This window comes from Lactuca serriola, chromosome 5 (genome assembly GCF_051521515.1).
Source record: "Lactuca serriola cultivar US96UC23 chromosome 5, Lser_US96UC23_V15, whole genome shotgun sequence".
NCBI classification, from domain to species: domain Eukaryota; kingdom Viridiplantae; phylum Streptophyta; class Magnoliopsida; order Asterales; family Asteraceae; genus Lactuca; species Lactuca serriola.
In genome coordinates this window covers 321,502,037-321,514,844 of record NC_136412.1, presented here as the reverse complement: position 1 = coordinate 321,514,844, position 12,808 = coordinate 321,502,037, and the positions used below count along the sequence as shown (strand labels likewise).

General features: G+C 34.5%; 2 protein-coding genes across 3 annotated transcripts; one reads left to right on the top strand and one right to left on the bottom strand.

Annotated features, from left to right (window-relative positions):
* Nucleotides 1-3,324: 3,324 nt before the first annotated feature.
* Nucleotides 3,325-6,867, top strand: LOC145055076 (thioredoxin reductase NTRC-like). Of its 2 annotated transcripts, none has more exons than XM_079003364.1 (10): nt 3,325-3,750; nt 4,605-4,815; nt 4,926-5,031; nt 5,100-5,365; nt 5,532-5,811; nt 5,882-5,989; nt 6,072-6,158; nt 6,267-6,371; nt 6,449-6,579; nt 6,665-6,867. In XM_079003364.1, exons 1-10 carry the CDS (start codon nt 3,474-3,476, stop codon nt 6,723-6,725), a joined length of 1,632 nt encoding a protein of 543 aa, XP_078859490.1. In that variant the 5' UTR covers nt 3,325-3,473; the 3' UTR covers nt 6,726-6,867. The 2 variants fall into 2 exon arrangements, with proteins under 2 accessions (XP_078859490.1, XP_078859491.1); XM_079003365.1 differs by having other exon boundaries at nt 3,326-3,750; nt 4,608-4,815.
* Nucleotides 6,868-7,357: 490 nt separating this feature from the next.
* On the bottom strand, nt 7,358-9,380 carry LOC145055078 (xylan glycosyltransferase MUCI21-like). The gene is made up of 3 exons (XM_079003366.1): nt 9,080-9,380; nt 8,869-8,937; nt 7,358-8,699 (listed from the first exon to the last, which is right to left on the bottom strand). The coding sequence occupies exons 1-3, from the start codon at nt 9,282-9,284 to the stop codon at nt 7,501-7,503; spliced, it is 1,473 nt and encodes a 490-aa protein (XP_078859492.1). The 5' UTR covers nt 9,285-9,380; the 3' UTR covers nt 7,358-7,500.
* Between the last annotated feature and the right edge of the window lie 3,428 nt (nt 9,381-12,808).

Sequence of the window (12,808 nt, the reverse complement as noted above, 5' to 3'; positions counted from 1 at the left end):
AGCTGTTAGCTACAGAGGGAAAGTGCACATCGACGGATGTCTACGGTTAATACTATTCGGCAAGTTACTCTCCTGTGTTTATCCTAGTACCAAAGGATAGTACTTACATGTTTATATAATGTTTCCTTTTACTTTTACTTTGTGACACATTCACATAAACGATGAAGTAGACTATATTTTGATAATAATAGTTACACATGGGAAAATTACATACTTTTACAAGAAACAAACATACAAAACAGTCGGGTCTTGGTAAAAGACTACATTTTATACTAGTAGGAAATATAGGATTCTTTAGGGTTTTCACACTTATACGAACTGTATCATCAAACATTTACAAGTCTTTTCCTTACGGTTTTACAAATCAAAGACATTAAAATACTTATGAATTCACCAGCTTAAATGCTGATATATGCTTTCAAAATAACTTGTATTCTCAGGTCATCAGTAGACAGGTACCGGTAACAGGTTTTTGAGAAGACGGAGCACAGACAAGACTCGTCTTTTATCATTCATTTTTGGTGTCTATTACATTACACAGAACACATGTATTAAAATTATATATTTAATGCAATTGATGATGTTTGTTTGCTTATTTACTATTACTGTATTGTGATACTATACATGACGTCCTCTAACCCAGAACGTTTCCGCCGTTCTCGGTTTTGGGGTGTGACACTCAACTTCCTAATTGGGCCTAAAATTCTTAAGGGACCAATACCAGGAAAATCCTCAGCCTAACCATGACCCAAAAACATAAGCTTATTGGCCTAACAAGGCCCAAACTCAAAAGGCCCAATTATGGTGAACTGGGGAGTACGTCCAACGTACTCAAGATGTACCCCCACGTACACGGCCTCGAAGCACAAAGTACAAGTCCGTTAAGCACAAATTAAGCATTACGCTGAGCGTACACTTACCTACGCCCAACGTACTCCTGAAACCCTTTTTCACTCTAATAAGCCCTTAATTGGTTAATACAAAGTGCCAAACTCTCATATCTGATTCCATAAGATTGCTTATCATGTAAAGTTGGCAACTTTACGTGCTTGCATGGCAAAAAGGGACTCAAAAGCTTAATAAGGACTTAACAAAGTTCTTAATGCTTGCATTGACCAAAATACACTATAAAGCTTGCAATTTTATGAACCTAGGGACTGAATGGAGCTAAGATCTAGCACCCATTGATTTTGGAGTAGATTAAAAACCCATATTTAACACAAAGTTTGAACCGACACTTTACCAAAATACCCCTAGGCTCCAAAACATGAACCGAACACCCGGATCACTTTAATTACATTACTCGCACCCAAATGGGTCTAGATCTCACCTTTTCAAAGGCCCTAAGCCTTATGATGATCGATCTTCGGGCCACAACCTCGAATTAGGAATCGATTCAGAACAGGGCGTTACAAAATAAATACATATTTAAATAATTAAGTAACCATACGTCGTCTATTTGTAAAAACTGGTTGCAGTTAGTTTTTTGTAATACCCTTAGTTTTGACCATGTAACAACCCGAGGGATCACATTCTCTTGTCGAATACCAAATAAACTGCTCACTGGAAAAGTCTCAATAATCTATATCTGAATGTTAGCAAACAATTAAATATAAATTAGTTAGAATGTTAGCAAATAAAAATAAATAATAAAATTTTCATTATATACCTACCTTAAAAGTGTATAAAAAACCCTGTAGGGTGTAGGTCAATTTTTGAGGTTCGTTATCTTTCGATTCTTTTGGATGTATAAGCTTCTCAACCTTATTGAATACAATATATAATTGTTTGTACAATGATCCCAAATTATCCTCCCCTATGGATATCTGCCACATAAAAAATTAGTTAACGATTTAATTTCTACAAAATATTAGTAACAATAGGTAATTTAATTAATCAGTAATTATAAAATAGATGACATTATACCTGTTGAATTCATTAAGGTTGGATAGCAAAACGAAATACTCTTCTATAACATGTTGTTTAGCCAACCGACCTTGAACATTTTGTAATTTGACCGAGACATTCGCTGGACCTTGAACATGTTGTAATTTGACCGAGACATTCTCTAACATGTATAGAAGACATACACAGACTGCATCCTCGCCCTATAACTCATTAAGTGATTGTTTAAACACATCTGTAAGACTGTAACATGTAATTTGACCGAGACATTCGTTGGACCATAGGAAAGGCAATGGAACGGAAGGTGACACCATATGCAGAAGCAGGAAAATAGTCACAAAACCAGAAGTCAGTGATGAGACAAAATTCTTTCTTCCCGGAATACAACTCGTAACCCCCAATCTCAAAACCATTTCCTCTACTTGGCTTCGGGGTTCGATGATAATTTTGTGGCAAAAGACATAATATAGAAGCAAATGACCCCCATCTACATTAGGAATGTCTAACCACCTCCTGAAACATGTATTCCAGAACATAGTTTCGCATTCGGGTCTGTTTCTGAATGCCGCATGAATTTCCCCGCCAATTTTTGGTTTACATGAGAGTGTAATTAATGCATCAACAATCATGTCGTGTTGCGCAAATAAAAAAAGTTGTTTTCACTTCATTCTAAAATGAAAATGACTAATATTCCATACTAGTTCTAGACCTGTTCTTCATGTTCCAGATGAGTTTATCGTGTTCCGGAATGGTTCTTCACATTCCGGAGGCTTCTAGAATGAAATTTTAAGATCCATAACACGACATTTTGATGTAAATTAACAATAACTAAACTTCAAAACTATTTTTTAGTTTGTCCTACAACAATGACATCCTTAATTTAAACTCCGGAACGTTTTCAGTTCATTCCAGAGGTAGACTACTACATCCGGAACAGTAAGTAACAGTAGAAAAATAAGAACTTTAAACAAACAAAGAGAAAACGAAAAACATACCCGTAAAATAACAGGGTTGTTGTTCTCGTCTTCCATGTTGGATATGAGTGTCGATGCATGTCAGAATTGAGTTGGAACGTTGTAATCTAGTCGGAGCGTCATAATCGGAATGCGCCTTTTCGGAATGAAGTTGCCGCCTCAAATTATATTCAAAATCCCGATCTAGAACATATACGGTTGCTCCGGAATAAACATTCCGGATCCAATGAAATGGATCGGACCATCCGAAAAATAATCTGGAATTGGTTCCGGAACTACCCATTCCGGAGTAGTTATTTTGCAAAAAAAGAAAAAAAAAAATATTTTAGAAAAAAATCCTAAAAAAATGATTAGATTTTCCTTTAAAAAAACCATGGGCATTAAGATAAGAAAAGGGATAATTAAAATTCGTATTACACAATTTTAGAAAATACACGGTGGGAAGATATAGAGCTCGTGTTTGGTTTGGATCCTTCTGGATAGAGCCCTGGACAAATATACGATTCCCAAAAACACACAGTAGTTGTGTGTGTGTTTGTTATTTGGGTTGGGTTGAGTTGGTTAAGGATATTGTAATTGTATGGTCCGAAACCAATGGCTACAACAGCTCAGATTGCCAACGGCGTCGGAATCGGAATCGCTATCGGAAACAATGCTCTCAGCCGACGAGCTACTTCGGCTTCTCCGTCCAATCATTCTATTTCTCTTACTCCCAACAGCCTTTTACTCGCTTTGACTTGTCGACGCACCACCACTCTTCGTTTCGACTCTGTCGTTAACATCGGCGGTCGATTCTGCAGTCACCGTCGTTCGCTGCCGCCGTCTTCTTTACGAGTTTCAGCTTCATCCGCTGACCAACCTACCTCTTCAGGTACCTACTAACAATCGTTAACACTATATCTATTTGTGTGTGTTTGTTTGTTTGTTTGAATTGAACTCAATAGTAGAGGAAGCGATGTTATTGCATTTAAGTTGGACGAGAGTATGGATAAATGCATGGACATATGTTCTGTCTCAATTTTAAGATTCTCCAGTATTGACCTCCATTCTCGAAAGGAGCGCTACAATTTTAACATAGAATTTCAAACTAGTACTTCTATATGTAAAATGATGTGGATTTTGTGGCTATTGAAATTTCGAGCATCCGCATGTATGTTCGAGATAAACTTAACACCAATTGATGTTGTATTTGCAGTATTACTTGTAAAAATAGCTTGTATAATTTTATAGACAAGGTTGAAATTCATATTGATAATGATCTGAGATATACTCCCTCATTCATTGAAATTGCAACTGTTCCCTTTCTTAGATGCCCCATGAAAATCTAAACATTTCCCTTTTCAAAAATTTCATGTTACTATTTGTTGACTATCATCCTTCCAAATAAGTTATCTTTATTGATTCGTTTTCACAAGACTCCATAATTTCGTTCTTGACATTTTCATTAAACTACATGTTTGGTAGATTGCTGCAATTTCCATGGGATGGATGGAATACTAGTAAGTTTGTGGAAAAATGTCTCATTTTGCTTTTAGGAAAAGAACGGAGTATAGTAATAAGCATGTGGACTTTTTGGTCATTATGCACTAAATGGGAGCATGAGGCTCTTATCGATTATATATTAGAGATGTGAATGAAATCATGAATATCATTTCTAACCATTGTACTTGACATGAGCATCTTAACGAGCCATTATTTTTTATGTGACATTATGTTTTGTTTTAGCAGGGGAAGGTGTTGAAAATTTGGTAATCATAGGGTCAGGTCCAGCTGGATACACAGCAGCAATTTATGCAGCACGTGCCAATTTGAAGCCTGTAGTGTTTGAGGGATATCAAGTTGGCGGTGTTCCTGGTGGACAGTTAATGACCACCACTGAAGTTGAAAACTTTCCAGGTTTTCCAGATGGAATTACTGGTCCAGATTTGATGGATAGGTAAAACTGTAAAAAGTAAAACCTATCTCTTCAAATATATATAACATGATTTCCTAATAAGAAAAGCTTTGAAAGTATGATGCTATCTATAATTGTTATTTGGTTATTAGGATGAGGCGTCAAGCTGAGAGATGGGGAGCAGAACTTTATCAAGAAGATGTAGAATTCATTGATGTGAATAACAGTCCTTTTACTATACAAAGCAGCGATCGTAAGGTAAATCCTCAATTGTTATAAAGAAACAAATAAATAACATAAACATTAACAAATAAACTTATGTTTAGGTGAAGTGTCATAGTATTATAGTAGCAACAGGAGCCACTGCAAGAAGACTGAATCTACCACGTGAAGATGAGTTTTGGAGTAGGGGAATTAGTGCATGTGCCATTTGTGATGGAGCTTCACCACTTTTCAAAGGTCAAGTTCTTGCAGTTGTTGGTGGAGGTGATACTGCTACTGAGGAAGCAATTTATTTGACTAAATATGCTCGACATGTGCATTTACTCGTACGCAGGGACCAAATGAGGGCATCCAAAGCCATGCAGGATAGGTTAGTCATTTTCCAAACTTCAAAAAAAAAAAAAAAAAAAAAAAGAAGTACAATGGTGTAAGAGAAAAGATGAAATGAAAGTAGGTTGGTATTTAGAATCAATGTGTATTTAAGATTCAACTCCCTGAATGTTTGTTTAACAGGTTGATTCTGGCGAATGTTTCAGAGTTGTCGATAATCCGAATATCACAGTGCACTTCAACACAGAGACATTGGATGTTGTGAGCAACACAAAAGGACAGATGTCAGGCATTTTAATCAAGAAACATGATACGGGAGAGGAATCAGTTTTGGAGGCTAAAGGCTTATTCTATGGAATCGGTCATTCCCCCAACAGCCAGTTGTTGGAAGGCCAAGTTGATCTAGATGATTCCGGATACATTTTGGTCAAGGATGGAAACGCAAAAACTTCTGTTGAAGGTGTCTTTGCTGCTGGAGATGTTCAGGTAATATAATATAAAAAAATTTCAAAGTTTTGTATGAAATTAATTGTATATGTAATAAATTTGTGGGTAGGATCATGAATGGAGACAAGCAGTAACTGCAGCTGGATCAGGATGCATAGCTGCTTTATCGGTGGAGAGATATCTTGTCAGCAATAATCTCCTCATTGAGTTTCATCAGGTAACTCCATTTTGACCAAAAAGTCAACATGAAAATGTTCATGAAAAATTTAATTTCATCTTTTTATTTATATTTTTCCCAGCCACATACTGAAGAAGTTAAGAAGGAGCTCACACCACGAGATGTGCAGGAAGGATTTGACATTACACTTACTAAGCACAGGGGACAGGTATAATAAGAAAAATAAATAAATTGAAAATTGCAACAACCTAATAGAAAGAGGATGCTATATAATAATAATAATAATAATACTCATATCTGTTTCTTTTATGTACAGTATGCATTGCGTAAGTTATACCATGAAAGCCCTAGACTCATATGTGTACTATATACATCACCAACATGTGGTCCATGTAGGACATTGAAGCCAATTCTTGGCAAGGTAATAATAACTAATAACTAATAACTAATAATATTTTTTGAAATATCATTAAGTATTAAAAAGAAAATGTATTATAGGTGATAGATGAGTTTGATCAGAATGTCCATTTTGTTGAGATTGATATTGAAGAAGATCCAGAGGTTGCTGAGGCAGCAAATATTATGGGTACACCATGTGTCCAGTTCTTTAAGAACAAAGAAATGATCAGGTTTTTCATATTTCTTCCTTTTCTTTACTTTTACATTTTCTAAAATACTATTTAGTCTTGACATTTATTATGAATGGATACGCAGGAGTGTATCAGGGGTCAAAATGAAGAAAGAGTACAGAGAATTTATCGAAGCAAATAAGTGAGTGTGATTTTTTCCTATTTTACCCTTTTACAAAATGCTTCACATTCCATGATTCAATTTTGATACTCTCCATTATTGTATTGTAACTTCAACTATGCATTACATATCTTAATATAGTTGTCGACCTCTTAATGTTGTTTCTATGTTTTACCCAATTATTCTATTTCTAAGGCTAATATTGGCTAGTTGTGTTTGTTTCTTTTTTACTTAAAATGGACTTAATCCGTTAAGCTATATTACAATAATCATTTAAATTTTAAGATATTATTACATCATGTAGGAACAAAAAAAACATTCATAACTAAATTACTTTGAATATTTAAAAGTGCATTAATCTTTCTTTTGTTGTAGCAAAAAACCAATTATTGGACAGGGTAGTGGATCATGATTGGCTAATTTTTAATTGTTGATGATATGGCATTCTCATGAAATAAGATTCTACGCAATAATGCAAACTTACATACAACCATACGACCCAACTTCATAGATAGAGCTGGGATATTCCCTTTTCCTTTCCCCCACGTCAAAGCAACTGAGCAATGTACAAGTAAACATGGGCAACGTACAAAGTCAATAAGTAATCATGTATAAATTATAAATTTATAATCCACACAATGTACAAGTAAAACACAATTTAATCAAAGAATGAAGATTTATTTACTTTAATAAAAAGAACCAAAGAATATGATAATGCCCTAAAATTTTCTAATCTCACTTGTATGTCTCTTGTATTTACCACAACCCAACTAAGTTAATGCTCAAGTTTAGGTACGATCTTAAACTTGGGCATGATTTCTTTTTGCCATGATAAAGAAATGCGATCGAACTAGATGCTTTCTAAACCTTATAAGATTTAACCTAACTTTTTGCCTATCAAGGTAAATCTTTTTTGTAAATTCCCATCCTCGATCATTTACGCTATCAGGGTCAGTCAAAACCACATCATTTCTATCATATTCATCATACAACGAGCTCTCTCGTGCCCCGATCTCATACCCAATATACCGTAAACCAAGCTTCTTCGCGGGTCCCCCATAATACGTCTCTGCAGCCCAAGTTGTACCAAGAGGTACAACTTGAATAAACACAGACCCGGGTTTCATGAACAGAAAGTGAGTCATCGCAGCACCATGGACACCAATCATGACATCACTCGAGTTCAAAGCCCGGTAAATCTTCGCCAATTCAGTCGTTTTATCGGGTCGGAGAACTTCCACATCAAACCCGATTTTTTCCGCCATTTTTACCAACAAATCTTGGTTCATGATGGCCCGAGATCCGTTTCTTGATATGATCACCAGCTTCGGGTTATTATCCGGGTTTTCGCGGGTTTTTTCCGGTTCTTCTTGAACCAAATCATGAATTCGTGGCTGATATGATTTGTCTAACATATCATGAAAATCTTGGATTGTTTTGTTGGTTGTTGTCAATGAAGAATTGATGGCGAGTTCATCGTGGATTTTTAATCCGACTATGGCTTCAGAGAAACAGTGAGTTCGGTTATCTCCATTGAAATCGATTGGTTCGTAGTCAGAGATCTGAGAAAGAACATCGGCGTACTTCATAATCCACCAATCGTGATATTCAAGAATCACCAACACAACTTTCTTGTTGAATTGCTGAGATGTGATGTAAAGAGGTATTAATCCGTCGTTGAATTCATGGTAGACGTTTCCGGTGAAACCTCCGGTGGAGAAGAACACGGCGGGAACATCATGATACACGTCGCATTTATGCGTTGTTGAGGTATTGGATTTCTTGGATGTGAGAGTTAGTTCGTCGATGGTGGCCATGGTGGATGGCTCCCATTTTCGAGTGTAGGGTTTGATTTTTTCGTGGCGGAGTTCTTCTTCTCCGGTGAGAAGATCGCCGGAGGTGTAGAGGACGACGGAGAAAGAAGATGAGTTTGTTCTTATGTCTCCTTTCATTATGCATATATCCGATCGAATACTGCTTCTGTCACAACAAATTGTTCCTGTAAAAGTAAAAACAGCATCAAGATTCAAGATCATCGAACATGAACATCTCCCAGAATTAATAAATAAAATATTCATTCTTTCTGCAACTTGAACACTAAAAGGGAATTCCAAAAAGCAAACTGGAAATAGATAATAATAAATAAAGAAAACAAAGAAAGAACTTACCGTTTGAGACAGACGAACAAAGTGGAGCTTTTATTTCCAAAAGGGCTTCATCTTCACCTTCATATGAATCTGTAGAACCAAAACAGAGTTGATTACTAAAAAGCATAAAAAGATAAAATCTTTAACTCAAACACAGAGCTTTTAAATATGTGTGTGTGTGTGAGAGAGAGAGAGAGAGAGAGAGAGAGAGAGAGAGAGAGAGAGTGCTTACAGAGGAGAGAGAAAGAGGGAGAAGGGTAGGAGAGGAGAGGAGGAAGAAGAAGCAAGAAACAAGAGAGAAGAGAGCAAAAAGTGAGAAAGAAGAGAAGTTTGGGTCTTGATCTCTTGATATTAACACAACCATGTTCTTCATCTACATGCATCAACATCTCTTTAACACCTTTTCTTGGCTGCATATGCCTCTGATGATCCACCATTTTTATATGATTCAAAGCTTTAGAATGAAGAGAATTTATGGAGAAAGGAAGGGAGCAAAAAATACATGTAAACAGAGCTTAGATTTGGGGTTATATGGGGGAAAATGGAAATATATATAAATATATTATGGGGTTCCTCTGTTCTTTCTAAAATTAATATTTAATAATCTAATAAGACGATGGGATTGGGAGATGGTCAAATCAGGGTTTGGTATTGGATGCCTTTTGACAGTCAACAACGCGTGTGATTATAGATGAGATGAAATCATGAAACCGGAGCTTTTCAGTTAGGCCCCTATAATCATGTGAGTATAATTTAGAGTCCCTATACTATAAATTATTATCAGTCTACGACTAAACATCTCATACACCTTGTTTGCGTAAACTTAGACCATCCGTTATATCAATCGCTAACCAATATAGTTGTGGGTGTCATGTCAACACCACTATCTCTAAACCTATGAGATACCCACCACTAACCACTTCACTCCACATCATTTTTTTTATTATTTTTAACTAAAAAATACAATAAAATTATATTTTTAAAAACAAAAAAAAACATTGATTTTTTTAACTAGTTTTTCATTAATTATAAAAAATAAAAATACAACTTCAAACTATATTACTTAATTAACCTAAAATTAAAAAAAAACATTACATTACTTAAATAACCTAAAATAAAAAAAAAAACAAACATAAAAAACTAATATTCATTCATGTTGAGTTCGTACAAATGTTCTGTGATATCTTCTCGAAGATTGAAACACGTTTCACTGTTATGAATTTCAACAATTCGTGATAAAAATTCATTCGTTCAGGGTACGGATTCTTCAAGCGGGATTACTCCGTCGTCCGGATCATACATGCAAATCGCTCGACCTTGATCTTCATTGATCATATTATGTATTATAATACGTGTTAGGACTATTTTTTAAAATTCTTTCCTTATCCCAAAGTCGTGTACTCGTGTAGTGTATTTGTATACATGTCATGTCTGTTTGAGGATTCGAGATGCCCTCTTGATATCCTTCATCGTCGATTACTGCTTCTTTGTGAACAATTTTGTCTTTTCACTTCGATGAACCGAATATGCCTTCATAAGTGTAGAATAATTCGGGTATATTTCGTCACAAAGGTAGTAACTATATTTGTACGAATGTCCGTTCACCGTGAACGTCATATCAAAGATCGTTGAAAAGTGGAGACTGACCAAGGACGTTAATGTCGTTCTTAGTCCCTGCGACTCCAAAAAACGAATGCCAACATCCATAAATCCTGAGATGCAACAGCTTCCAGGATTATACTTGGTTCACCTATATCTCCTCGAGTGAATTGACCACGCCATGCGTTTGGACATTTTTTCCTAAACTTTGGTTTTTTTTTCTTTAACCGGCAAATACAAATATTATAGTCTATTCTTAAACTAACATTTAATTCCACTTATGTTCACTTGAACACTCAACCTCAATGAGAGAAGGTACCACCTGATACCGCTGGACTAGAAGTCTTTTGGTTCCTAAACTCTAGTTAACGTAGTTTCACCAAAAGATACATAATTTCTCATAGTAGAGGATTCTAATATACACATTAGACCTTAAGACCTATATACATGAAGTTAATAACAAAATAAGGGAAATGTCAATAATAGAAGTCTCTACGTTTTATATAAGCCCAATACAATTATAAAAGCAAACCCATTAAATAGATCAAATAGATCAGTAGTATATCAGGTAAGTCCAATGCCTTAGATAAGCCAAATACATTAGATAAAGATAAGATCAACACCTGAATATGCCCAACATTTAGATTACCCCAAAACTTAGGTAGGCCTAAATGCTAAAATAGCAATATACATCTTAATTTATTCTTGGAAAGTTCCTTCTCGATTCATGATTTGTCATCTTTTATTTATTAACGTCCGGTTACACAATTTAATACCCTAAATGAACTTCTTTTGATGGTATTTTTACACTTAAAGATCGAAACCTATGGCCCCAAACCCAATTAGTGGATGTTACAACACACATCTAAAAAATACATTCCTAGTTAAAGTCATATATATATATATATATATATATATATATATATATATATATATATATATATATATATATATATATATATATATTTGAATGATACAAGTGATTATAAAATAAAAATATGTTAGCCTCGATAAGAGCATGCCAGTGCACAAAGTGATTGAAAGTGTGGGAATCTACTTCTGTCTTTTTGTTAAGCTGGTAGGATGGGAACCCAAAACTATCAAATAATGAAAACAAGAAAGGTATGAACCACAATTTGATGCTTTAGTAGGCTAGTAGGATCATAAATCATAATCCATAACCACCACTTTACTAGGTCCATATGGTAATGGTAGGAACCCATAACCATCACTTTAGTATGCCAATAAAGTGACACCATAACTGTCAATGAGCCAATGCGATTGATATGTTAATGTTTAGATCATAACTTTTTTTTTTCATACACATTCAAACATGTGGCATTAAACTCACAAACACTATACATGTATGCTTTCAATACGTGTTATCCATGTATAAATACATTTTTTCCATGCATCTTTGTTTTTCATCTAAATGAAAAGAGTTAATAAACTTATTTGTTAAAAACTTAAAAGTACAATATATTTATTGGCAATAAACAAGAGTTATTTATCACTAATCCTTCAAGCTATTTAGTGGCCTTACAAAGTAACACAAAGTATTTATTGGCCTTACATTATCACTTCCAAGAGAAATTCAACACAAAGTAACACGACCATCAGTGATGATATCCTTTTTTTTTAAAGAGGCAACATAATGATATGAAATTGTATCCCTACAACTTATTTATTGTATTTCTACTTTTGTTGGTGAATATCAAAAAATATACTATTAAAAGTGATTGTACTTAGTAGGGTAGTATTAGTTGTAATAAACATGATAAACATGAAAGGTAAGAAAAAGGATAAAAAAAAATAGTAATTATTTTATTTTTGCTATTAATATAGGTAATATATTTTAATCTTTTATTTACAATAAATATATTCTCATCTATAATTGCATCCAATTTTGATTTATTCACATATGATAATAATGTATAATCAAACTAATAAAATGTTTGAAAGTGTTGAATAGATTGAAATTATAGATAAACACAAATTATATATGTTATTCTCATAAATAAAAAAAATAAGTTATTATTCTTATTTCTAATTTATCATAATTGTCATAAAACTTTAGTTACTGTTATTCCATTCTAGATTTGTAACTGCTAATTTGGTAATCCTTCTATTACCCAAAATTATGTGAAGTGAAATATTTAGTAACGTGGGATTTAGGACAAAATCCAAATGCAAGCAAACATTTGGAACCAGAGTGATAGCTTTTGTAAGTATGGGGTGTTCTAAATGTGTATAATGGAGTAGTTGAAGGGTTAAAGTGAAAGTTTGATGCTGAAAAAGGGAATGTCAAAGAACCCGGTTAGGCTGCTGGTAGTGATAGGCCTAGCTGTGGCCGCGTAGTACA

Bases quoted from the DNA above. Each gene is read 5' to 3' on its own strand.
- LOC145055076 (XM_079003364.1), top strand. From the start codon at position 3,474: ATGGCTACAACAGCTCAGATTGCCAACGGCGTCGGAATCGGAATCGCT. The intron at 3,751-4,604 runs GTACCTACTAAC...GTTTTGTTTTAG, and splicing joins TGACCAACCTACCTCTTCAG to CAGGGGAAGGTGTTGAAAAT. The intron at 6,580-6,664 runs GTTTTTCATATT...ATGGATACGCAG, and splicing joins AAGAACAAAGAAATGATCAG to GAGTGTATCAGGGGTCAAAA.
- LOC145055078 (XM_079003366.1), bottom strand. From the start codon at position 9,284: ATGGTGGATCATCAGAGGCATATGCAGCCAAGAAAAGGTGTTAAAGAG. The intron at 8,938-9,079 runs GTAAGCACTCTC...TTGGTTCTACAG, and splicing joins TCCCTCTTTCTCTCTCCTCT to ATTCATATGAAGGTGAAGAT. The intron at 8,700-8,868 runs GTAAGTTCTTTC...TTACTTTTACAG, and splicing joins TTGTTCGTCTGTCTCAAACG to GAACAATTTGTTGTGACAGA.